Source organism: Lepisosteus platostomus, chromosome 19 (genome assembly GCF_059453375.1).
Source record: "Lepisosteus platostomus isolate fLepPlt1 chromosome 19, fLepPlt1.hap1, whole genome shotgun sequence".
NCBI lineage: Eukaryota > Metazoa > Chordata > Actinopteri > Semionotiformes > Lepisosteidae > Lepisosteus > Lepisosteus platostomus.
The window spans coordinates 13,901,377-13,929,190 of NC_142629.1; the positions used below are offsets into that span (position 1 = coordinate 13,901,377).

The 27,814-nt window shown below is 43.1% G+C and overlaps 1 protein-coding gene across 2 annotated transcripts in view; it reads left to right on the forward strand.

The window, feature by feature from the left end:
* Positions 1–708: 708 nt before the first annotated feature.
* The window catches only part of ankfn1b (ankyrin repeat and fibronectin type III domain containing 1b), a 247,305-nt gene continuing 220,199 nt past the window's right edge, over positions 709–27,814 (forward strand). Inside the window, exon 1 of one of the 2 annotated variants that reach the window (XM_088613116.1) lies at positions 709–959. Coding sequence is in view for 1 of the 2 variants with exons in the window: in XM_088613114.1 (XP_088469240.1) it covers positions 19,223–19,245 (23 nt within the window). In the remaining variant the exon portion in view is untranslated. Of the gene's footprint in view, positions 960–19,064; positions 19,246–27,814 lie in introns of those variants that run through there. The other variant, XM_088613114.1, reaches the window with a different exon arrangement.

Below are 27,814 nucleotides of genomic sequence, written 5' to 3' on the forward strand. Positions count from 1 at the left end.
CAGGCCGTAATGTACAACTCCGCACAACATCTCTGCAGTTGGGAAATCGAGGATTTGTAGAAACCAAGGGGGGCAGCATGATACGAAGCACCGGGCAAGTTGAGCTTGAAGAAACTACCTGTGAAAAAACGATGTTTAAAGTTTTAAAATGTAGATTTATGCTTGCCCTGCAGTGGTGCAGACGATTCAAAAACCAATAATCAAAGACAATGGTAATGCGTGTTGTAAGTACATAATGATAGAAGTGTATAATTTAAAATGACGGTTGTTGATTTAAAACGGTATAATGCGCAGTTAACGGCCACATTTAGAATACACCGTACAATTTTGATCACCACTTCTTGTTTCTTTGGAATCAGTCCAAAGGCACAGGTGCCCATGTGCAATTTCCGGGATTAAAGGTATGTTTTACACTAACAGAATTTAAGACTTGAGTCTTTTTGGAATACACTGTTTTTGGAACTCGCTAGGTAAAAGTTTTAGATGGCTTCATCACCAGGTTAATTCTTTTAAACGAATAACACTCACTTACATTGCACCGTTGTTGAAATGCTTTTTAGTTTAGGACGGTTTAGGAAAATATTGTTGGATTTCGCTGCTAGCTGTTAAAAGTCCTGTCCCGGGAATGTGCTCATCTCCGGCGAGCGCCTTGTCAGGCGGGGTTATCTCTGAACGAGGCGGAGCTGCGCTAATTGTCAAGCAGCGGACTGAAACGCGGGTAGGAGTAATGAATGAGATAGATTGGGCGGAGAATCACATTGTTGCTTCCCAAAGAAAACAAGTCTCCTGAGATTTTTTTTTTTACAGCAAGCGCTGCGAGTTTCGGAGCGCTGTACTGTACATCTGTGGACGCCTGCTCACGAGTTGCGTGATCTCTTGGAGAAAAGCATCGATGTCTTTAGAAGTTAGCACATTCCAGCACAGATCACTGTCGCCAGAATCCTTTTGTGTCTGTGGAGGTAAGGCCGGAGTGAGAATAAATTGTTTTTTTGTGTGTGTGTATGGGGGGGGGAGACGGGTTTAAATTCGTATCAGCATAGGGAGTAAGTTAGGATCCGTCAGATTTATGCTCTTTCAAAAGTTTACCGAGGACTCCTTGCTCAGTGTCGGTGCTCTTAAACGCTACAGTTTCGAAGTTTGCGTAACAAAACAACAGCGTCTATTGCATGTGATCTGGCAGTAAATCTAACTCAATGGGATCTTAATTAGAATGTATTGTTGTATTGTTGCTACTTTATTATTTCTGCTATTCTAGAATGGATACATGTCTTGTAGATGCAAATTCTGGGGCTTTCTTCAAACATTACAGACATATCGTTAAACTATTCCGCGCGATATAGGTATGAAAACAAAAACAGCGTATTTGTTTAAATATATACCCTTATAACTGTTTGGGATTTACAAGTTTGGTAACAGCAACCCCGAACAACACCACCTTCAAAAAGACGTTGATATACTGTACTTGCATAGCAACGTAAATAATGGGGGATTGTAAATGCAGTTGCGTGTCACTGTCTGCGGTACAGTATGTTTATTATTATTATTGCAGTCTATGTTATCTGTGGGATGTAGCGCCAGAGAGTGGATTGAAACGAGCGTGCTAATTTTGAAAATCATTGCTTTCTTGTCTAAACCGTTTATCAGCTATTTATATACTACAGACGGGAAGGGGATATTCCCGAATCTCCTCCGGACGTGCAAAATAACTGCAAAAATGGATGAGGAGGACATTACTGACACACTGTCCCAAGGTCTTTCCTCATTTCCGTTCGAACTAGTTTTAGAACGTATGAATAAAGCGCTGGTTTCACAGACCCCCATTACTTGGAAGTTTTTTTTTTTCCAGACAAATGAGAAGTCTATGAGTATACAGTAGCTGAGGTTGTTCTGTGAAATAGGCTCTAAAATTGTGTAAGAATAGAGTTTAAGCAACCAGACTGGCAATATATACTGCAGATTAACTGTTGTTCAGGACAGGTATGATATATACAGTAGGTACAGTAAACTCAGGTATTTCGCTTGGGATTAATGTTCAAGAATTTTGCTTCATGCCTTATGTTGTGTATGATTCTACGCTTTCCTTATACAGTAAAATGAATCATTTCCAAATCCCTACTCTTAAAACACTGAGCCAAAAGACATCAGCCAAGGACAGTAGTGACCAGCCAAGCAAAATAGCATTGTATAAAAATGTTGCTTTTGAAACAAATCCTTCTGTGCTTTAGTACATCTGGGGGCCTCAGCTGATGCTGCTGTGCAATCTTATCACCTCACATAGCCTTTCGGTTGCAATATCTGCTGTTTTCAAAGGGGCTGCTGCAATGGATTCATTATCTTCAACTAAAGGTGGGATGCTTAAAAACTCTTGGGGAATTCTGCCAAAAACAATATGCATGTATACTGGAGTTAGGAACGATTTTTCTTTTCTAAATTGGTAATAATCAGCCACGCTTTTAATTTGAACTACATCCAGCTCAGAATATATTCATCACCTTCTCCTACGGCATGTGTGTGGAGTGTTTTGGCTGGCTAGATGGGACTTTCAGTTGTTTGTAACCTGATGTGTTTGCTTCTGACGCGCTGGGATGTCTGAAGGGTGGATCAGTTTCACAAAAAGAAAAGTCGGTTATCTATGGCAACATTTGACCCACTTGAATACGTTGTGATTGAATACACAGGTCTCAGATTAACGGCTGAATTTCATAGTGTATTAACTGGTGCCATTTCATTTCTTTAGAAAAGAGCCATTGCCCCTGGAGATAATCTGATAAGCAGTGTGTTAAAGCATGTTATAGTTATATTTAGGTCTTTCTGTTCACTTTATGTATTTATGTGATGTATTTGAACACCTTTTTGCTCTCAATTTATAAGTAAGTCCACGTGTATAAAAGAGAACCAGCACTTAAACACAGCTGTGTAATTGTACATTTTATTTAGGTAAATTTGTTTTGTCATATGGGAAAAAAGGAGCAGTTTGCAGCAGAGCAATAGAAATGATTTCAAATCCATGTTCAGCAGGGGTGAATTTGGTGGTTTGAAAAGCCACTTTTTGTATTTTTGCTAAGGAGGATTAAATCAAAGACATTGATCAGAAGGTAGGCGCAGTTTATCACTGAAACTATAAAGGTCACATAATAAGTAACACCTCACTTTTTAAACAAAAAAAAGGAACCCAAAACTTTTGATTTGACTTGTATCAGCAAGGTTAGGTCTTTTTTTTCCCCCAAGAGCCAGGAAGATGTTACTTTGTTTATCCTGCTGTAGTTATTTCAGAGATATTTTCAGCGAAGTGGGACTTACTCTCCAAGCATTGATTGTATGAAACTGGGCAATGCAATTAATACAATTGCAATTAATTGCACAACAACACTTATGGCTTCAGTTAGTTTAGTGAATTAGATTGTTCGGATGAACAGCTCGATGGAGAGAGAATCTGTGTATAAGAGATGTGAGGATGTCTTGAACTCCTACAGAATGGAGTGTAGTGTCTCTTGATATTTTTGGAAGAATTTTGTTTTAAGCATTTGTCATGCAAGATAAGAGATCTCGAAAATCAGACATTGAAATGAATAGCCGGATTTAGTTTTTTTTAATATTAAGTGGCTTTCCATATTGCCAGAGGATGAATCATATAGTCTGCTACAAATTGAATTTGCTCTGTGTCCCTTTAATGCTTTTATTTCAGTGCGTTTTGCATCAGAGGAGGTCGGTAATGTCAAGTCCCAAAAGGGCTAGTAGAAAGAATGCTAATATTTGTTTGATGAAGGCTTGAATGATTTCCTTTTCATGCATGGAGACACGAAGAACAGCCACGATCAAACCGAATCCCCATATCTGCTGCTGTTTTCCGTTTCACCGTACCTGGCTCCAAATAAAATGAAGCAGAAGTCCTTTTTTTAATCCTGGAATGTAAACTTGTACACTGTCCTGTGGGGCTGCATTCCTGCAGTTCGTCTCGATCTCTTTGAATCTGCAGCACCAGAAGAGCTGGGGAAAGCTGATAAAGTACTGCAATCAAGCAAGTAATAAATAAAAATTGGTTCATTTGTCCCAAAGGCACGCTTGACAAGGATTTCTCTGCTACATTCCGAACAGGTGTGCCTGTGAATTCATCCTGTTGCATACTGCACTGTCCAGCCCAAAGAAGAGGAGAAAGACTTGCTCCAGTGCTCAAGGTCATGAGCTATGCAAACATGCAGACCACCCTCAGATGCACCCTAGAGCTGTGAGGCACAGACCACAGTGCTATGCTGTGTCACCCTTAAATAAACAGGCTATAAATTAGCAGCATAAAAGTTGAATTGGCATTTGGAAGAGTCACAAGGCCTTTAATTTCAGACCCATTATGGCACTTCGTGATCTTGTTATTGTTGATAACAGGACTGTGGATTCAGTCTTGGGTTGGAACATACGTATTTTGATAGAGAATTCTGACCTCTGACAACTACGGCCGGCTCATTCTCCGATCAGTGTCTGTTAGTACAGGCTAAAGCACTTGCTCAGATGTTCCACGTTGTTGTTGGATTTTGTTTTCCGATTTGTTTCTTGTCCTGTTCTGGTGGGTTTTGCATCACATGCTGCTGTTGCGCGTGTCTTTGAACACATGGGTTTTACAGTATCGGGGCAAAAAACTCTGTGAGTTCCATTCGGGTTCACTTTGAGTTGCTCTAAGTGAGGATGAGGAAAGGTAGTGAGGAAGCAAAAGGAAGCCTTGTGTTTCACCTATATCTCCCCCCCACGGCAATTGCTAAGAACAAACACAACAGGATATATCGAGTGGAAGATACAGGGAAGAAAGGGGCATTTTGTCTTGGTGTGAAAACGAGCCAGAACTGGCCGGTTTTGTTTGAGACGTTTCTTTGGTAGGCTGCAAAGACTTCATCCAAAAAAGAGGATGCGTCTCTTCCTCCACCCCCCCCACCCCCCCCGCTGATGAATCGGAGCTTTTGTTTGGGACAAATGCTGAGCCTCTGGAGGAGTGAATGTACACGCTGCAGACTCCTCGATGGAGCTGTTGGCTCAGGAAGGGTTTGCTGTGTCTTGTAATGCCTTAAGAACAAAAAATGCATTAAAAAAATAAATGCTAGCTTTTACTTTACTGCTTGTGTTTCTGCACAGGGAGGTACACACAGAGGAGAAATTTGCAGTTGCATATTTTAGCCTCCATACAAAACACTGGCCTTCAAATACTTATTAAGTATTTATTAAGTTACTTTTTAGTAAAACCGATCCTCAAAAGGAATGTGCAGCTGTGTGGGTTTAACACGTACTGAGCAAATTTACCTCAGAGTTCTTTTTTTTTTAGGTTAGTAGCGGTCTTGGCAAAGTAATTCTTTTTCTTCATTTAGTTGTGCACTGCCGTTTGATTCTCAGAACATTCTAATAATTAACAGTTCTGTTGACAATTAACTAACAAATCTGTTGAGCACTTAATCAGATTCAGACATTCTAAAAATACGGTCTAGTTTCAAAGTGATACTGTTGGTATCACGATCAGAATTTTTCTTCCATGAATTTTGTCAGAAATCTCGACTATCCAGTAATTGCTTATTGGATGCCCACCCAAATCTCGTGATCAGAGCACATGGCTCTGTGGCTAAGGATCTGCGCCTGTGGCTGGAAGGTTGCCGGTTCAAATCCCGCAGCCGGCAGAGGAATCCTACTCCGTTGGGCCCCTGAGCAAGGCCCTTAACCCCCACTGCTCCAGGGTGCTTTGACCCCAAGCTTCTCTCTCCCCTGTGTGCCTGTTTGTTTCATGGAGAGCAAGCTGGGGTATGCAAAAAGACAAATTCCTAATGCAAGAAATTGTATGGGGCCAATAAACTGATCTTATCTTATCTAAGGATGTTCTGATGGACATGCAACACACTCCACAAAGATCTTTCAGGTGGTTCACTGTCAATTGGAGAAGATGCGTGCTCTTCAATGATGTGACTGGAAGCGCGTAGGCTCCAGGGAAGCCGCACATGTTTGTAACGGGGGATGGATTCTGGCTGAATAATTCCATGGTGGCTCCATGCAGGAATCCCAGTCAGAGCCGGCGAAGGTCGTGACCCAGCTTTGAACTCGCAGAGCACTTGCAGATTGAACTCAACCTTTAATTTTAAAATGAGCAAATGCCTGTACTGGCCAAGCCGATCGGGACTCTGTTCCACGATGATTTCGGTGCATTTCATTTCCTTGTCTCTCCTGAGTGAAATGTTACTCGTTGCAGAAGATGACGTGGTCGAGGGGATTCTTTTTTCAGTTGTTGCATATCGTCGCGTGGCTTGGTTCCAGTGGCCTTGGGGCTTGTCCAACTCCAGATCCTGGGGGGCCTGTTTTCTCTGAGATTCTCATGAACTTTCGGACAGCCCGTGGAGCCTGTGAGTTTGCCAAGGAACACAAACTATCGAGGGTGCTGTTTTCCACAACAAGAAAACAATCTACGTTTTTGGTTTGCAGAAATATCGTCTTACTTTAGTGGTAGATGCCCCCAGGATCTCTTTATAGACAAATCGTAAAACATCACTGTCATCATCACTCTTCCATGATAAGCAGGTGTGGAGGACCCAAACATGTGCTTGAAACTCAGATGTTCCTGAGCTCTTGGAAGGGTGGTTTTGCATGTTCTTCGATCTCCAGGCTTAGATGGGAACCGCTGCAAAATGTTAAAGGTTTGCCTCCAGGCTCATTGCTCAAATCCTGAGCTAATCCTGAAAGCAGTCGGACTGACAGAAGTGGGGCAGAGCAAAGATTCTATTAAAAACCCATGGAATGCTGTACAAAGAGGGTCTTCACTCACGCTGTCTGGCTTAGATCCTCGTGATCAGGGTTGGGGATGCTTTGAAGGCTCAGCAAAGTGGCCGGGGAGGTGAGGGTTAACTCCGCCTGGCGAATGTGTGATCGTATGTGTCAGCCCCTGCGCTGTGGGGCAGGGAGGGGGTGCCGCAGGCTGGACCGAGTGCCAGCGTCCACTGCTTTAAAAAAAAAGTAAAATCTTGCACATCTGGCTGTGGGGGAGCCTCCACAATGGAATCAGGAAAGGGCTTGAAAAGCTAACAGGAATGACTTCGGACCAGAGAGGAAGTAGGGAGGGGGAGAGGGGCACAGACACACAGCCTTTCCGTACGCAAAGGAACAACGTTGGTTTATTTTGAAGCATGATGTCATCTCCGAGCCTTTAAATTGGAACACGCGGATGTCCAAAGGTTACTATCGGCTATGCAGGGTGAAGGTTACAAGACTTTCCTGTAGATTTGGTTGAGATATATATGGATGATGGAGAAGGATGTTGGACAATATTCCGGTGTTAACTGTATAATTCCTTGGACAGCCATGTGTTTCATGGGAATGTAGGTATTCATTATTCTGAAGCACCAGAATGAAATTCAGGTGTAAGTTTTTACAGAGTATTTTTACTGGTGAATACATATTACAAAAATATATATTTCAGGTAGATATCAGTAACCTATAACACTTTGGGGGTCATATTTTGGCATTTTGTTATTTCAAACTGAATTCTGAGCTGCCTGTATACACATGTTTAATTAACTCTCTCCCTCTCACATGGCCCAGGAGTATAATTAATGTCACTCAGAACTGGGAACATGGCAGAAAGGTTTTCTATTTCGGGAACGCCAGTTGACAAACAGTCCTGCTGGCTTGTTCCGTAAATGTGCTGAGTTTGAATGCAAGTCCAGTGTTTTTTTTTTTTGTTCCCCGCAGTTCCACTGTCAGGACTTGCCCCTGATCTCATAAGAAACCCCACCTTGGGATGTTACAGCTGGCTGTTAGGCCCTCAATGGGACCAGATTGAATAGAACAAGTCCTGCTCATCCTTAAATTCACATGTTCGGCGGTGGAAACTGCACATACCCCAAACAGCTCTGTTTAAAAAGGAGACATCCCACCATCTGGTCTCTAGTGGGAATTGAACTTGTATTACGCAGCCACCTTTGGCTGCTTGCTGTGGGAATCCTCCCCTGCCCCTTCCACCAAGTGGTGTGCCAGGAATCCCCACCCCCAACCCCTGTTGGGACAGAAAATGATCTGCTTCTTTGAAAAACGTCCGGGATGGGGAGTGGATGAAACACAACGAGCAGGTTGTGGGGGAGTACGGAGGAGTCGAGTCATTTTTTTTTTCCTTGAAGTGTACATTACAACTGGCTTTGTTTGCACAGTTTACCACTTTGATGCCATCTGGTTAGTGGTTTTATGGGCATCTTTAAGCCTTCGTCAGAGTCTCAAAGACTCAAGCTTAGCTTGATCGCATTTTTTTAACAATAACGTTGTTAAAGTACACTTTTGGTATACAGCGAGACTTAGCCTGTTTTGGACTGGCTGTTGTGTGTTCTTGCTGCGTTTTCTTGTTCTTTATCGGTTGTTTGGTGTGCCTGTATCCAGCCGGCTTCTATGTGCTTTCATGATTATTTTTATCTGTACTCGTACCACATTACTGCATGAAATAAAACCGTTGCGCCTAGTTTTGATCAGTTTTCATTTTGCCTTTTAGCTGCAGGCTCTCAAACAAAGCGATACAGTCTGCAGAATTGTAATGGAGATTAACTGGATTACTCGCCCTGTGTTTGAAGGGGTATGTCTGCTTCAGTTTGCTGTTGCTTCAGTAATGCTCCACTGGAAGATTCTGACCGTGGCCGATTCCTAGGAGCAGTGCAAGGGAGGCGCGTTTGTGTCAAAGCCCAGGGGAGTTCATGGGACGAACTAAAGTTTTACCCCACTGTATTTCTGTTATTGCGTTTTTCAAAACTGAGGCCGTTCCTCAAGGTTCATGACATCACAGAAGCCGGACACCTCCAATAACAAAAGCATTAGTACCGGAAAATGTGTGCAGTTACATCACGGTTTTGTCTCCGTTCAGTAGCTCGTGGAACTCCAAGAACAGAACGTTCCAAAAGTTACCAACAAGAGAGGGCCATTCAGCCCCTTAGCTCATTTGGTTGTTAGCTGTGAATGAACTCTATTGCCCAAAATGTTTTTCTGGTTTTCAATGTAACGGTTAGCTCTTCTGTTTTTGAGGTAACGGCTTCGTGGCTCCGGAAGGATTCATGGGATCTGTACTCTGTGATTAATAGATTACAAATGGGGCTATTTGGCCTTTCCAGCTTATTTGGTTGCTAGGCGCTAAGCCTGAGAACCTCATCCGCTTTTGAAAGAAGCCAAGGGTTTCAGCTTCAATGGTGTAGCTGAGTAGCTGGTTCCAGGCTTCCACAGCACTTGGTGTAAAGAAACGTCGTGTGTTTTCAGTCTGGATTGCACTGTGACGTACAATACGTTTCCACCAGTCCCCTGGTTCTTGTTTTACTGGTCATTCTGAAGAAGGCTATTGAGCTGACTGTGTTGATGCCTAATTTGGAATAAAGGAATCTGGTCCACCTCGCTTCTCTTTAATGTGATCGTGAGAGCATCATTTTTATACCCTGTCAGTAGCCTTTTTTGGTTCGATTTCATACCAAAGAGCCACAGTAGTAAAACCGGAAATGCAGGTATAAACCACCTTTCTTAAAAAACGCCGTTCTTGTCTCTTAGCTCCCTGCTTCACCTTGAGCTGGTTCAACACCCCTGTTGTCTGTGTTGTCAAAGCTTTGACTCGTTTTCATGCAGTTGTTTTACCATTTATGTGACTTGAGGACCGGGACGGAGCCAATATATTTAATTATTTCTAGTTTTATGGTCATCTTTAGATGCTATGTCAGTATGTGGGCCTTCTGGTTTCTTAGGTCTGTACTTCGCCAAATAGAGACGCCCTCCTCTGTGCTCCCCATACACACAGACTCTTCAGTTGCTCATTTACTGCATTTTGGCCCCATGCCAAGACACTCTGCATCATTGCGTGTGTGTGTGTGTGTGTATTAAACACTGTCTTATTCAACTAGCTAACAACGAGTTCACTTTTATAGCTGCGATTAGGCATTGTTAGGCGTTTTGCTGTGTCTGATGAGAGCACCCCACACATTGTGATCATTCATGTGAATTTGCAGCTGATAATGTTTCTTGTTATTCTCTAATTTATGCTTGGTTTAATTTCAGCTTTGGAATCTTGCAGTGGCTTTTAAAAACAAGGCATGTAACACTTAACCAAAATATGGGGGCCGTTACAAGACAGAAACAAACAGAACTTTCAGGGAAAGCTGAGACTGTACAAAAAATGTTCTTTTTAAATGAAAAATTAGTTGTTTTTTTTGGACTGCCCGTTTTTGCTCTACAAAAAAAGTCAGTGCAAACTTGACAGACCTTTTCACTGTTCCTGTAGGACATGTCTCGCGATTCCTTTAGCTGTAGCTGTGTTTTAGTCCATATTAACCGTGAGCTGCTCGATTCTGCTGGCCTGCTTTAGGAACCTTGATCCTTGAACATATTTAGAAGAAATCAGTTTTAAAAAGTGTAAATTCTGTTTAGCAAAGCTTGCAGTGCATAGCTAGACCAAATAGCATAAGTTCTTTGTTTCATATTCCAGGTAACAGTGCAGAAATATCAGGATTACATGTCTCGTCCTTGAGCAAACAATTCCTTAGGATAAGAAAACCAACCATTTAATTTGCCTTTATTAACCAGGAGAGAGGCACTACTAGGTTGTTAGCATTGCTGCCTTGCAGTACTGGGGCCCTGGGTTCAACTGGGCACAGTGTGGAGCCTGTTTGTTCTCTCCACGTTTGTGTGGGTTTCGTCCTGGGACTCTGGTTTCCTCCCACAGTCTGAAAACACACTGGTAGGCTAATTAGCTTCTGGGAAGACTGGCCCTGGTGTGAGTGTGTGTGTGTTGGCCTCTGCGCGTGCCCTGCAGAGGACTGGCACAGCGCTCATTGCTTGCCAGGATAACCTGGTAGTGGGATAACCTGGAGTCTCAGTGCACTGTGCTGCCAGGGTCCAGGAGATATCAGTAAAAGGCTCAGTATTTGCTTTGCCCTGTCAAAGGCATTCATCCAGTCGCACCCTTTAGGCTGTGTTGTTAGTGCACGGCTTGTCAGCACTGCAGCCGACACGCAGTGTCGTGTTGCCTAGGTAACCTGATGCCACTGCGTGTGCCAGTGCCGCGTGCCTTGGCAGACCGGAGTTGTGATTAGATTTCATGCAGTCAGGTAGATTTCTTCCACTGTGCTGTAATTTCATGTGGAGGTTTAACAAACCCCCCCAAAAAAACCCAAACAAACAGAAATCTTGTTCAGGTTTAATTCTGTGGGCGGTTTCAGCTCTGTTTTAAGGGGGCACATCTCTGCATTCATCACCAGTTTAAGCTTGGCTGATGTCATAAAAACAGCGCCCCCTGTCACTTGCCAGGCTTAATGGAGAATGGCTTAATACTGTGCGTTTTGTGTGAAAGATCTGAACAGGCCATCTGTGTTGCTATAATGTAGGCTGAAGTGCTATTGTGATAGTAAACGGGGATATAAAAAGGAAAAATCCACATTCTGTGTTTTTATCCGTGTTTTTGTGAAGGATATTCAGGTAACTACAGTTTACAGTAGTTGACAAATCATGTGTTATAGAGTACATGTTGAATGTTGGTGCTGCTAGTTAATCATTGTAGTGTGGGTCAGGAAGTTTGCCACAAGGATGGCAAATCTGGTAAAAGCACTCCAAAATATTTTAAAGATTCATCCAGTAGCAGAATCCTGTTTCAGTGTGTCCTCTGTCCTCTTAAAAGATGGCTCTGGAAATGTAATTAATGGGAACAAGGTTAAAAATAAGTGATTTTTAGGATTTTTCTTTTGCTGTCAGGTTACAGATGACGTCAGCACTGATTACTTTCTAAGGGGGAGAAATGTCCACCAAGAACACTGATTGAATCTAAAATGTCACCCAAGGAACCAGTGGTTAATACAGAACAAGCACTCCTTTCACCCCTCTGCCACTGTGATTGAGTGACTCTGTTTTCCACCCATTTGTTTCTGAAGCAGTTTCACAAAAACCTCAGTTTGCATCAGCTGTAAGTACAGGCTTTCTTCAGCTTCAGCTGTTCATTCATGTGTTTACCTCAGTTCATTCTGTTTGTTTTTGATCGGGCTTCCTTAAGAAGAGCAGGTTTGCACAAACGACAAAGTTTACTTAAAAAGTTCAGTTTCCCTGTGTGCTCTTTGCCTGTGCTTGGGTATCCAGTTCAAGAAAGCCAGTGGATCTGTGGGATTCACCTAGTTTATAAGATCACTTTATTGGTCATATACAATTTCTTGCATTAGGAATTTGTCTTTTCGCATACCCTTAGCTTGCTCTCCATGAGACAGAGACAGGGACAGAAGCTTGGGGTCAGAGCGCAGGGTCAGCGATTTATATGGCGCCCCTAGAGCAGTTGGGGTTAAGGGCCTTGCTCAGGAGCCCAACGGAGTAGGATTCCTCTGCCGGCCGCGGGATATGAACCGGCAACCTTCCAGCCACAGGCGCAGATCCTGAGCCACAGAGCCACCACACCACCCCATCAGTTCTCTGGACTCATGAGCCTCTTTTGAGACTTTATTTTCTTTTCGTTTACAGATTTCACATCGCAGCTTAAGAGCTGTGTGCTGCTCTGTGTCCTTTGAATAAGACAAATGGGGGCACAGGACTTAGAAAAAGGTGGTGAGGATCTGCCCCTCGAGCAGATGTGGGCAGCAGACTGCCAGTGTCTGTGAAGCTCCCATCTGTGGCATAATGACTGAAGTCAGAATCTTCCCTAAGAGGTGCGCTTGCAGGTGCCCCTTGTAGCGAGAGCAATTCCAGCTTCTGTTTGGCTTGGAAACTGCGTTGCTGAGCCAGCTGTACTTGCAGCCATTGAGTCCTGTAGAGGAGTCTCGGGCAGCAAGCTGAATGGCTAACCTCTTCCTGTGTCGGAGGTAGCTTAGCAGCACCCTGCTTAAAGCACTCGTGTCCACTTCGGAGACCCATCAGAAGCCGCATGTGAGCGAGAAGGAACAAAGGCAGCTGAGTGTTTTCCAACATCAGTTTTACATCCTTGTACTCTTATTTACTGATTTTAATTCCGCTTGGAGAGCGTTATTGTTGGATAGTTCTTAGCCACTGTATTCCGAAGAGGTATTTGAACAGCTCAGATTTCAAAGAGCCCGTCTCTTTGTTAGGCCTCTGAATCGTGCTTTGTCGAAGCTGCATTTTATGTGGCTCGAGTTTTTTTTTTGTGGTTTAACTTTTATTAGGTTTTTTTTAGTAGGCAGGGGGCAGGAAACTGCAGGACGGGGCTCACCCCGGCTTTGTGGGCCTGACCTAAGTGTGCATAAATGAGTGCCGCGACTTCTGGGATTCTAGAAACAACACCAGCTCTGAGTCAGGCAGGACAGGCCAGATATCGCCACACAGGTGACTGTGTGCGCTTTTGGGAAGGTGATGCCACACACTGTGCACACGGTAGAGCTGAAGGGCTGCAACAGGAATCGATGAATCGATGCACAGAACTTTTGTAAAGGATTCCATTACGATGGAGTAGTGGGATTTTTCTTGTGAATCTTAAGGTTTTGTCTGCTACCAAATGTAGAAATCCTTTCCTGCGTTGTTGGCTACATGATGATACAATGATAATCATCAGGTTAAGAGGACTGTTTTCTAGGCACTCTGATTCCTTTAGTTAAGTACCTGACCTACCATTAGTGAAGGCCATCAGTCCACCTCTTGTGCTCTGTCTGTGCCTGTCTAGCTGGTTTCCTGTGAGGAGCTATACTGAAACACGGTACTGGTGGAACTGGTCAGTATTGTTCTGCTGCATAAGAGCAGGCCCACCTTCCTGTCAAAAGCCCAGGAGGTGAAGAGAGGTTCAGCAGGTTAAATGAGGGAATCTTTGCAACATACCGTCTGGCATAAGACTTCAGCTTGAAGGTAAAGAGGAAAAAAAAGTGTGTCCCACTATGTCTGGCTTACGTCGAACTAAAACACATTTGAGTAAATGACTTTGCAGCACAGATCTGAAACGACAAGTTACGGCTCAGGAAGCTAATATTCGCATAATAATTGCAATACATTTGCAATCTATTGAAAGACTCATTTGACGGTCAGGAACAACACATGACTCCACTATTGAAATGCCATGCTGAAAGAGGCATAAATATTCCGTTAGAAAGCAGGAGCTTGTCTTTTGAAAGCTGAGCTGACATCACTTCTAGGTTGGCCACGTTGTGAATTTCAAGGTTTTTCATATACGGATATTTCATTTGGCATGTGAGCATATTTATTCACCTTATCTGAAATTAATCACTACATGCCGATAGTGGCTTTCGCTTTCTTTTATGAAGTAATTTGCTCATCCGGGTGTCAGCAGGAGACTTTCCCTTTCCTTGGCTCTCAAAGCGTGCACTACAGATAAAAACGCCACTGTGACTTCAAGTGAGGGGAAAAAAGTACCAGGTACAAAGGCAAGTAGTATATCAAAAGTTGCCTCAGGCACGACTTACTCCGTTAGCTCACTCCTTTTTGACATCAGGAGCAAAAGCACCACTACTTTACCAAAAGATCTTTCGAAGAACCACCGCGTTTCTGTCAGGGCTGCCTATACCTTCACCAGGACTCTAAAGTAGCCCAGCAGATGAGATCCCATATAAAATGCGTGTGATGCTCCCTCTGTCAGTCATGACTGGATCCATTTGCCTACACTTGACGCTCATCAGATCATCAAAGCGCAAGTCGGCGTGTATTGGCCATTCTCCTTGCACAAAGCCATTATGTTACCCAGGCTCTTTCATCAAGCCCGTCGCAGTGTTTTGCTTCATCTTACTGTACACTGGGCTTGTTGGGGCACGCAGGGTGTGATTGGCCAAGTCCAGCTGCAGTGCAGGGTGGTGACTCGGTTGCTGTGCTGAGACAAACAGCCTGGTTAATTCTGCGCGGAGGAAAAACATGGCAACAAGCAAAATGATCACGGAGCGCCATGGATCTTGCCTAAAGATTTGCCTGCAAGTCTGCCAGGAGATGGTATAAAGTTTGCTCCCTTGTTTACCAGCAAGTAGACCCGGAAGGGCGTCTCTAATTTGTCATCTTTCGTTATTTAAGAGCAAAGATTTCTGCTTCAAGTGATGGTGACAATGAAGATGGGTATGAGGAGCAGTGCTGGTTCCCACGCCAGTATCCCAGAACATGACTAAGAGTCGATTAAGGGACAATGCCGTTCATGAAATACTGATTTATACGTTTTCCTTAATTCCCCTTCCTAAATCAAACTCATATTCACGGGAACGGCTTACGAGAGTGCGCCACTTCGTGAGGCGACAAATAAGGTGGACCATAAAGGCACTGGAAATAGGACAGGGGGACGGCAGACACAGTTCAGTAGCCCCCGAGAAACAGGGAGCCGAATGTCAGGAATCCCGACGAGCCCAAATCCACAGTTGCCGAGGATGAAAATGAGGAGTACTGTTTGCATAATGACATAGCTTACTGTAGAGGCAAGCTTTGGTCTGTTAATACTGTTTTTGAACTCGTGTGTATTCTGTGATACGGGTCCTTTTGAAATATCAGTACCTGGACCAGTAAAGACAGTGACCCACATTTCTACCCAATAGCCTAGAAACGTCTAAATTTAGCCTGGCATAGTTTAGCTTGACTAAGCTACAGATGCAAATAATTTGGAGCGACTATTTTGAACTGGGTTGTTTTTTTTTATGCAAATGCTTAAGTCTTCAGATGCCTTTTCAAGTGAACTCGCCAGTGTTTAAGGTCCCGGGAGGAATTACACATCACACATTTAAACAGCTATGCGAGACTAATTGTCGAAGTATTATTATGAAGGTTTGAAATTTGCGTTGGTGTGTTTCTTTTCATGTTGAGTACTGTCTCAAAGTGCTTTAGCCCACAATAGTTCGTTAACAAGCACGCCAGTGCGCAGAGAACGTGCATGTTGTTTTGCTTCGAGGGCAGTCTGTAGCCTCTCCCCAGGACCAGCACACGACGAAACACCCCCCTCTAGTGGCGCTAAAGAGTTCTGCACCTTCTGAACGTTGTTCATTGTCTTTACAAGGTGCCACACTTACCTTACAAAGCATTGTAGAGCTCTGGTCGTACAGAACAATTGACATTAGAAAGCATAATGTCAGTTATTGTCCTTTTTACCATAACGAATTGAAGGTCTCATGGTACTTATTCTTATAAGGGTGTTTCACAAAAACTCAGAAACACGGACAGTATTGTAATGTATTCCAGTTTGTGTAAGGTAATAATTAGCTCCCACCTTGTTGTACCTTTTTGGGGTTTTGAGGAACTTTGCTATCACTTTCATTTTGATTGCTCGGTCATATTTTTCTTTCTCTATTCCGGTCTGGTTATGTGTTTGTTTCTCTCTGGGCAGTTCTAGATTCTTGAGGCCGTTACATAGTTCCCAGAATCACCCACTGATTGCAAATGAGCAGTAAACCAATAAAATGGCCATAAAAGATGTAGGAGCACCAACAACAAGGAAGCTGGTTGTTAATATTACAATCTCTTATCTCTCCCAGTCTTGAGGTCTAAGTTGGAGTATTATAACTACACACAGGATTTATACATTTCTTTTTGATTTAACTCCCCTCATAAACTATGGTGTGCCAGACTTAAAGTGCAGTTAATGCCACTCTGTTATGCACAATGGCAGAGGAAATCCGAGAGCTGTGACCCCAGTGATAGAGTTCACATTCTATATGTAATCAAAACGTATTGACTGCGTTAAGTGTTGCACGAATCCATTCTCCGCTTACTCAAGGTGCAACTCGGGTACAAGGTCAAGGTGCAAGGTTGGAGCAGCCCAGAGTCTGTCCAGAAAGAGAAGCACACAGGGAGGGTGCCATGCCATCATCACAGGACACACACGCAGGAACAGTTTCGAGATGCTAGTTAGCCTACATCCCAAAGACAGAGAAAGAGCATGCCAGGTTCTTACCAAAGGAGACCTGGGCCTGAATCAAACCCGAGGCCTACTTTCTCCGAGGCAGGAACTCTGTGTCTCCCCGCGTGTACAAGTGTTCTGTTTTTAATAACAAAAAAATATACATTTGTATGTTATAATGTGGGTCTTCATCTGCTGTTAAGCTTGTGTCGGGTGATCTGCTTCTAAAAATGTTGTTCCTGAGACACTTGCAGAAGCTGAGTGGAGAAATATTTCTCCTCGTAAAGGCCTAAATTTAAATATTGTGAGGCGATGGATTGAATGATTGTGGCATCCTGGGCAACTTTATCTCCTCACTAGACCTCCTTCCCCTTATCCTACGAAGAATGGTCTGATTTTCTGTCTTTCTGGAAAGGTTGTTATAGAGGGCAACGCATACATGACCTCAGAAACAATATCATTACGATATACCTCGGGTGCAATAAGTGGGTTTGCTTCGACTCGGCGGTCTGTTTTTATAATCCTTAAGGGGTTGTGTTAATTTGCTCATTTGGACATGTCAGTCAATCCCAAACAAGGGCCGGTTTATCATATTTCAGCAATTTCCAAAGAGTTCTTTACCTATTAAAGTGAATTAAGCGACCGCAATGCATGAAGAATTGCCAATTAAATATTTCCCATAAAACACAAGTGGCAAATAACCATCTTCCTCAGGCTAGAAATACGGTATGCTTCTCTCCCAGTGTGACTAAAATAAATGATTCTTTTAACCCACTCCCATATAATACACACACAGACTCACAGAATAAACGGAATAAACATTAATTGATATCTACCGCTTTTAATGAAGAAGCTCCCTGATTGCTGGTCAGACTGAAAAACGCAGTTTCTTTAAATAGATTTTTGTAAGGTGGTTGAGTTGAACTTTGGAAAGGGTGAGATAGTCTTTTCTTGCTTCTGTAATACGGAGGGGATAGTACACTCACTGGGTAAAGAGCTTCTGCTGTTTTTGTAGAATTTCAGAGAACAAGTAGAGGGTTATAGGATGGACAACCTGTCAAAATCCAGCCTTTATTGAGTTAATGATGGTCTGGGAAGAATTCATGATGGGTGATCATGTCAGTGTACCTCCCCATGAAATCAAATTTAAAAAAGGAAAGAGAATGGGGAATATTAGGTTAAGGTTTCCAGAAAAAAATGTCTCAGCCTATACAGGAAGTGGGTCTTCTGGTCTGGATCGATTGAAGCACCACAGAGGGCCTTATTTGTTTCCTGGAAGTCTGCAGTGTCTTCATGTGACTATTCGAAACTGTGTACGTTTCCCAGTGAAATATAAAGAAAGAGAACTATGTTTTTGCCAGTGGTACCAAGCCACTGTTTAGCATTTACCTTTCTGGGATTAAACTGTAGAAATCGTGACTTGAGACGCTGCGATGTGACCAACCTTGGCGATAGCACCTGGCTGTGCAGCAAAAGCTACTTTCTACTAGAAGGAAATGCTGTCTTGGCTTCAACAAGCTGCTTTGCTGAGGTGAGCTCCCCACCAAACCCTTCTCTTAAGGTCTTTCTAGGATACCAAGATTATCTGGTGACTTTGGTGGCCATCATCTATAGACAGGTAGTTAGAGAACATGTAAGTGTCTTCCATTCTGTAATTAAAATACTCTAGCTAATAATTTGGCAGGGTTACTGTCCTAAAAGCCTTGATTTATGTCTTATGGCAGAATGAGGGGAGGTGATTTTAATTAGTTATCCGATTCTGAGTATTTCCTGGTTGCAAGCCCTTTAGTTTACCATGACTGGCCAAGGAAATGCTAGCTTCGTCTTTTCTTGAAAGGGTGGGGAGGAAGGCAGAGATGAAGAATGCAATGCGCTTCTGAAGGTACAGGAAAAGTCGGTTATGGCCTTTTGGAAAGCCTGTGGAAACGTCTGAGGGATAGGACTCTGATCCCTTAGGGGAAACACGGTGCCAAGCCCCTCAGTCAGATGGATGGGTGGCTCACTGTTCGTTAATGACTAGAGGGTGAGCCGCGCAGGAAGATTAATGTGCTGACTGAAACGAGCTGCTCACCTGTTTCTCCAGGTCACCTGTTGATCACGTCTGGTTTCTATTGCATTCAAATTAACGTCAGGTGGTTAACCTCAATCACTGTGTTCCCTTTTTTGTGTGCGTGCGTGTGTGTGTGGGGGGAGAACTTCCTTTAATTTCTGAATAATGAATGCGTCCCAATTCTCCGTTTGTTTCCATGCTGTATAGCCAGACCCACTGACCTGTTTAATTCATACCTTGCGAAAAGCTCCAGTCTCTCCGTGGGTAGGAAGGAGGCAGATTGTGTAGCTGATGTGCTGTTTGCACAGTGGATTGGGCTGTTACCTGGCGAGAAGACAGCGGTACCTGGGTGATTTCCTGATTATCGGTCCTGGGAGAATTGCCAGTCCTGTGTGGATGAAACTATGCTTCCTTACAGATTGTTGCTGTAAGTTCCCTGAATCTGCATGTTTGTGATGTTTGTGCTTCAATCTCTATTAGCGTTTAGGGGTTATAGATTTCCGTATTTTGGATCCGTGAAAGAAATCTCTTGAGTATTTGAATGCACATTAAGAATGTGCATATTCTGTATTAAGTGCATGTTTATGTAGGTCAGGATAAATCTGAAAAAAAAATGTTTAACTTTTCCGCAGCTCATTCCTTTTGTCAGCATTTCAGAACTAGAACAATTTATAAAAATATTTCTAGTTACTATTAAATAATCTAAAAATCTGTTTTTTTTTAGCAGGGTACAGAGCCTTATAAATATATACAGGCATGGCTGCAAGAGATATTCGTTTGATATCAGTGAAAGAAATCATAGTACAGCAATGACGATAGTGGGCAGTGAAAACTAGACAAGCACAGTCTGGATTTAGAGCACACCAGTGTGGGTCAAATCAAGAAAAAAAATCAGTCCTGAGAAGGAAAAAAGCATTGGGTGGTTAAACTAGTTTGTAAAAGTGGATTTCTTTCTCTGAAGTCTTTGACAAGTGCTCTCTTTGGCGTTTTTCTAATAATGTGACTACTGCACAGAATACAGTTGTCAGGCATTTGGTAGCTATACCGTATATGCAGAGCTACAGAAACTGACGTGCTTGTTTATCTGACCTAAATGTACAGTATGTCAACAAGGATGTAAAAAACTAAGCCTAAGCAATTCTTTAGAAACAAACAGAAGAATGGAATTTACCTCAGGAGCAGTGTTTGAACTAGTACGTTCTTAGCACAAGCCCTACTAACACAAAAGACTGTGCATTCACACCTGCAGAATGAAGCCCTACATCAGCAGGTACGATTACAGGACATTCACTAGGCATTGCCGAATTGAAGAAAGGCTGGAGAATTATTGGAAGGGCAAGACAGCACTTGCATTCCATAAAGTCTTGTGGAATATTTAAGATCACATCTTGGTAATTTTACGAGCTAGGATCTCTTTATGATCTGGTATACAGTATGTGAAAGGGAGTTTTGTGTATTGCAGTCCTGGAAATGCCAGTTGGTTGTTGCTTCCCTCATTTGAAAGCAGCCGTTTAGCTTTGCCACTCTTGCTGATCTGGTGTGCCAAATCGCATCTGGACAAGAACACCGTGGGTAGATGAAAATCTTTTCTTTCTTACAAGGGAGGCCTGTGTTGTGCACACTGACTCCTGTAAGAGTAGTGCTTTCCATCTTGTTTGGCTGTGCATGAGCGCAGAAGGACTGAAATGGTAGCTTCTCAGTCATTCCCCCTTTTCATTCTAGATTGGGCACACTCAGACTGAAGCTACAGTAGGTTAAACCTGATGATATTCAGCATTAAAATAAACTGAATAGGAAAATACAGAAAGAAGAAGTTGAGAAGTCTAGTCTTATCTCTATGATCTATAGATCTATGTCTTCCGAAAACTGGGGTTTTCCGTCACTGCGATTTTGATTCTGATGTCCCAGCTACACATTTGTGTCTGTGTACTGTGGAGTGTTTATATGCTAAAGTGGGGGCAGTTCAGGGCAGGGCTGATGTTGCTATGCCCCATCAGCTGCTCCAACCCTGGGGGACCCATCCTTCTTTGCTAGGCTCATGTTTGCACCGAGGTGACGCTGTAAAATCGATTGGAGCCGGCTCTCTTCGCAGCCAGCCTGCACAGCCGAAAGAGGGTGAAGGAAATAAAGTTTCCACACAGCTATGAGGGAGCTCTGACTCACCCCAGAGAAGCACAAGCCCCAAGACACCCGCAGGCCGTCCCAGGAACAAAAAGGATGCTCTCTTCCTGGTGTTTGGTGATGCTTTGTGAGGAGTTTGTTTTCGCTTAATGTGATTTAGAGTGCAGAAGCCATGTGTGGCGGAAGAAATAAGAAGCAAAATGTGTTGCATTGATAGTCCAGTCTGGACGAACTGGCAGGTTGAAAGCTGAAATTATGGCTCAAGTTGTCTGTATGTAACACGTAAGCCTGCTGTTGGGACATTGCAGTTATAAGCGCCACTGTAGTGTCTTTGTGTTGGATAACTGATTGTATTGAATACCTGTTCAGAGTGAAAGCAATTGGCTTATCCAGGTGTGGCAACATTGAGTTCAGCTTGAGAATTCTTTAAAAGCAAAACAAATTGAAGTTGCTGTAGTTCTGTTGAATGTCCAGAATGGGCAGTGAACACCAAGGACATGGACACCACTGTAAGACCACGGTATACTGTACACAACACACTCTCCCAGCACTAATCGGTGGAGAGCAGAGAAAACAGATTGGTCTTTCCTTTCCTTGGTCTTTTGATTTCAAGTCACTTTCCCTCTTTTAGCACTGGGGAACCACAACCAGGTAGAAGCTGTTACTGTAGACATTTCTTAGAAAGCAAAACTTGTCCCATCTTCTCGTTTCTTCATGTGACCTGCAGATTGTGCCTAGCCTCTTGGGCCCTTTACCTCAGAGTCATTTTTAAAGGGGATCCAGGAATTCCAGTGACAATGAGAGATCATGTTTGTAGAAGTACATTTTCCCCCAGCGTAACAATCCGAACGGATCTTGCCTAAGATTTTGTTCAAATTGTTGTGCACTAAAACATCTCTCTAAAACATTGCGAGATTTTTTGGGCATCTGAATGAATGATCTGCCCTTTTAATGTACTGCGTTTTGAGCTGATGTTAATTCTTAATTAAGCTCACCTCTGTGGTCCCTGATGCACAAGAAGAGGGCTTTAATTGTTCACATCTCCATCAATCACCTCTCTTCCCATTTTTAATCAGCGACATGCAGAAGGAGTATCTCGTTTCCCCTGCCTCTGCACAAAATTATATTTATGAGATTGATGAATTTAACCTGGGGGGGGGGGGTGGTGGCGCCGTCTCCAGACAGATTCTCCTTTGTAAATGACAACAGATGCTTCATCTCATGAGCAATAAGAGTAAAACATGACTTGTCTCCGCTATGATGCTTGCGAGCGCAGTTAAATAATGAACAGAGAAAGTGTCTTTATTATCCCCAAAGGGCAATTTGTTTTACAGCTGCAGACAATATGAAGAAAACTCTCAAACAAACAATACGCATAAAGATGAGCAGAAGAATTGACTTGAGCAAAGTTGTGGCCATACAGTAGGTAGAAATGAGAACTTGAAGCTGTTTGTTTTTAAATGGGGAAATCTGTATCTGTATTCTTAGTGGAGTCATTGGAATTCATTAAAGGAGAACTGCACTCCCAACTTTTCATAGTGGTTATTAAGGATTGCGATATGATGTGGCCCTTCCTGCTCGCTAGTCACTGTAATGACTAACGCAATGTGGTGAATGAGTTAATAAGTACAGAAGTGTGTGCAGCAGTCATTTCACCTCAAAAAGGTTCCAAAATGATCTGCGTTCAGAGTTAACAAGCCAGTTCCATTTATTGGCAAAACCATCTTGAAGTTGAGAGCAACATTTCTATCTGATAAAAAGAGATGTATTCATGAGCCTACTTGTTTGCAGTGTCACGGGGCTGCATCACGTCACTGGAAGGTTTGTTGCCTTGTTGTGAATTGCAGAACGTGGCCCTGCGTACGTACCTGGAAGTGTCATCTATTTGGGGATGTGAATTGGAGGTCTTCCGAGTTACTGTATAGATTTTAGTTTTATTGTGGTTTGAAATGAAATTCGAACCCCCGACTCTAAAAATAGCGTTGCAGTTCCCCTTTTACTACAGAGCGTGAAGGGTACTCTGGGAAGGAATATTCTTTTACTCAAGACTTATAGACTGCTAGACGTGGGATAGGAGCAAAAGATCAGCACCGATGAGTTTCGGACATAGTTCACCACCATAGTTCTCGGATTCGCAAACTGGCGGATCGGGGCAGACGTTTTGTTCTGTAAGGCACATTGATCAGGGAGGAAAGACCCCAGAATGGAGGATGGAGGGGGGGGGAACCTGACGCAGGGGACAGAAAGATGAGGAAGTTAAACCCGTAGGGGAATTCTTCTTGTGATGTTGAACTGAGCACGTCGCAATTGTGGGGGAAATTGAATCATGTACTGTTTCACTGACACATTAGGGTTTACATGCCTTTATACAAATTCTACTAATGAAACAAAATAGTACTGTATATAGTATACTATTTATTCATATCTATGCACACTTTGGCACGGTTAAGCAACAATCCTGAATTATCCAGCTCCTTGTTTCTCTAATTTGCTCTCCCCGTCTTAGATCTGTTGCCTCTGATTCGAGAAAGGTCTCTAAATGCAATATCTGTTAAGATGGATCCTTTCCTATCCTTAAGGCAGCAGGATTATAACTTGCTGCCTGGCGCCCGCCATCTCTCCTCATTATTCTCCTCACGGCTCGTCTTCTCGGGCTTGCACAGCTGGCTTCGTGTCCGCATTAGGCTCAGCGCGAGTCGTCCCGGCTCTCTGCTTCAGAAGGCAATGCCTGCTCCTGCAGTTGGGTGTCTGTTTATGATGCAGGGCAGCCTCAGACGCCACGCTAAGTCAGCGCCAGAGCTCGGGGCTGTCAGGGCGTCGGTACAGGAATGGAATGCATGCAGGTGCAAAGAGCTGAAGGACGTTTCTGAGAATTCGCAAATGCTGTGCTAATAAGCCTCTTTTTGTGAATCCAAATGCTCTTTTTAAACCTGATTTGTCACAGTGTTGAGCATTTCCTCCAGTTTTGTGGCAGGGGTTTCAACGAAACAGTTGAGCATTGCCCGTGTTAAGATGCATGTTTGGATTGATGGCTAATTTCTTCTAAATGCTAATTGAATTTCTACTCATGTCAGCTTTTTGGAAGCGGCCCGTGTGGAACAGAAGTGACATAAACAGAAATGGAAACGGGGAAAAAGAAATGTAGTCTCTTACACAGAGTAAAATCAGACACCAATTATGTAGATTAAAAGAAAATCCAGACTCAGTTTCTTATGAGCTTGGTTGTCTGCATTGCAAGGCATATGTTCTCGTTTTAAGTTGTATGCTAAAACTAAATCTGATGGAGCTTCTGTACTGTTTTAGTGCTGCTAGCTTGATACCAAGCTCCATTTACCTAAATAGTGGCAAGACTAAGCTCCGTCAAATCGCCTCGCAACCATTTCAGCATGAAGCTTATCATTCGGATGCTCCCAGCATTGGTGCTTCGCTTGAAGTGAGATATTTTGCTGTTACTTGTGACTCTGAGCTCATGTCAGAGATGTCAGGAGGGTACCATTCTTCGTTTTCTGCCCTGTTTTGTTTTCTTTTGTCTGCATCTGAGGTTGCAAAATTAAAACAGGCATTTAGTTCATCCTGAAGACACCGCTGCCACACGTGCTTGAAAGGGATTTCTTCTACTGTCTTAAGCAAGTTCCAGTCCTGTTGAGCTCTGAGTATATGTCTATAATGTCTATAATAATGCCAAAAATGTCTATAATTGAGCACCAACATCTAGTACAGTCAAATACTGAGTTTTGCTCCTTACTTTTAAGACTTTCAGTGGTTTAGTTCTAAATTACCTTAAGGATTTACACCCCTGCTCTATCCCTGTACTACTGAAAATCAGGCCATGCTGTATGGTTTTGCTTATGGACACAGGGTTCTGGTAGGACAGCCCTGCGACTATGTTGCCCAGTATGATTAGAGGTGTGGGGATGTTTTTAATTCTCTGATCAGTTTCATCTCCTGACTAAAACGTTGTTTTAGGTTTATGCTTAATCGCCTTTCCCTGTTTCGTCTTTGAGTCTGGGGGAAAAAAGCACGTTATTAATAAAAACATACAAATCACGCCAAAGCACAGAGCCGTTAGGTTCCCAGGGATTTTGTAATCCTTTTTATTTCGTGTGCTTCTTGCGCAGAGATTTGTAGTTTAAGCCTCTGTGCAGCGTCATGCCAATTTATTACCTTTCAAGTGGCTGTTCGATAGAGCCAGATAAATCCCAGCGCATACAATACTGCTCTGTTAATCCGTCCTGATTGAGGGTTTGTCATACGGTGGAACATGTGAATGCTGGCTGGGATATCAGCAGCAGCTGCATGTGCAGGGCCTTGGGCATGGAGCTGAAAGATGAGCAGGGGGAGACGGGCGAAGCTGAAGACGCAGAACAGCCAGGAGCTCCACTTGGGAGTAATAATAATAATAATTGCTTACACTTATATAGCGCTTTTCTGGACACTCCACTCAAAGCGCTTTACAGGTAATGGGGACTCACCTCCACCACCACCAATGTGCAGCATCCACCTGGCAGGGTGATCTTTCACAAGGGTGCGATCTAAGGTTGCCTGGCTCTTGGGTGGGTCAAGCAGTTGCACTGGCAGGTTCTTACACAAGCTCTGTGCTGGCAGTACTTGCCCCAATACTTCTGCTGTGAGTAACAGGCACATCTTTGGTAGGATGTCAACAGCCCTTTGGGCGAAAGAAGCAGCTCCAGTGCAGTAAATGGATTAAAATGAAAACTCGATGAGATAATCGGACATGTAGGTAGGGCTACCTGCCATTCAGAAGCAGATGTCACTGTGTTTGTTGGCGTTAAGCCATAGCGCAACATCATTTAGATAGATAGATAAGACTTTATTGATCCCGAAGGGAAATTGATGTGTTACAGCAGTCCGGCCCAAGACACGCAAAAAAAACAAGAAACAGACACCAGAATAGTCTAAAAATTAGAATACGTGCAGTAATACAAAATAAATACATAAAAATCAATACATATGTGTGTGCTAAATATGATCATAGTCACTGTAAAAACAATACAAAATGTGCAACATGTGCATAGGCATGGGTATATACAGATTGAGTGTCCAAAAAAGTACAATGGAGCAACATGCTGTCCATAGACGAGCAAATGAAGGGCTGACAGTCCTAGCCTTAAGCTTAAGCCTTATTTAGGCTGTTTAATATAATTTACAGCGGAGATTAAACCCAATGGCTGCTGTTGTTTAACCGCACTGTCTAGGACACATAACACAATGTACATGCAAATCATTATGAATGAATAAAGGCTTTTGTTTTGTACCAAGTCAAGGATAAGGTTAAGGTTATCAGAAGGAGGTTGATTGAATCACTTTGGATTTGTTATAACTCCTGCCAGAGCTCCGTAGGTGCTGAAATCTGACATTTGCTAGACTTGTCCATTTAATGTACAGAGCAGCTCTCGGTAACACAATGACACGTGTGACCTTTCTCAGTTGAGGTCAGTTCAGTGATATAAACACAGGTTTACTGCAAGGTATTCTCTTGTGGACAGCATCCAGCATTCTGAACAGGGAGAACATGACATGGATAAAATAAAGGACACAGGCCCTGGTCCAGTATGTGAAACTGGTGTCTCATGTTGACACATTATTTCCATCTTAAATTACGTATCATTTACAGCTGCCCAGCAATGATGTTGAAGCAGGTACCCTGGCTTCTTTCAAGCAATGGCTGGATGATCAAATTAACTACCTTCTCTTTTTTGTAACAGTGTTCTATGTTTTTAAACCTCTGTTTTTACGGTGATGAGCCTTGAACTCAATGGCTGATTTTTGCCATGAAACGGGCAATTTCTGAGCATTTCTTTCGGTTCTGTCTCTTCTTTTGTAAAATGCGGAATCTGGTTCTATTAAGCAGGCAGACATCGTAGAATTAAAGAAAATGGAAAAAAAAAACTTAATCAGAACCTAGATTCAGCCCTGGTGAACTGTCTGTTGACTGAGGTCTAATAAGACACCCATCATTTATCGCAATGGAATATGTTTGACGCTGCCTTAAAGCTCAGTACACTGCATGGCCTGTGTTCATCCCAAACCCTGGAGGTATGCTTATACACTCTGATAGCCGTAGAATCGTAGTGCAAACCTTTAAGATGTGGAAATAATCAGTCTGTAGTCTTGAGCTTTAGGATGTGTGCAAAATCAAAGCAAAAAAAAGAATCCTAGTATAAGTCTTACAAAAGCGAATCTGTTTTTAAGTCCTTTTCGGGAAGTGTGCAAAGTGATGTATCCATTCTCTGCATCTGGAAATTATACCCAGATATCCTTATTAATCCCTTTCCAGTATTCTGTCATTGGCTGATGTCTTTTGCTAACACTAAAGGCTGGGAATCAGGTGGGAGGTGTTCACTGGGTCTCATTTGTCAGTCTCGGATTGTCCCAGTGAAAAACCTCAAAAGTGCTTTCATCCACCTTAATAGCAAGAAGAAATGTCGCCACCTTGGTCACTTTTTTCTGCTGCTGGGAGTGATTTGAAACACCCTTAACAAATCGAGTGGGAAATATGGGAAGGAATTAAAAATCCTTGGCTTAAAATGTGTTAAATTCCTGGTGGGCAAGGATGGGCTGCAGATGGCCCAGAGTTCTCTGGCGTTCTGGACATGAGGTGTTTGACGGCTCATCGATAGTTGTCCGTCCTCTGCTTGACTGCTCAGGAAGGGTTTATTGCATACAGCTTCCCTTGTAATATGGCAAAATTCGCTTTTCATTTGAGATTTGCTCTTACATATGAAGAAAACCCTCCACTGCCTTTACTTAGATATTGCTGAGCTGACCGGTGTTCTCAAAATGTAGCTGGAAGGACTTTCCCCTTTGGGACTCTTGTGTCGTGGTGGAGCAGCACCATCGCATAGCCAGACCAA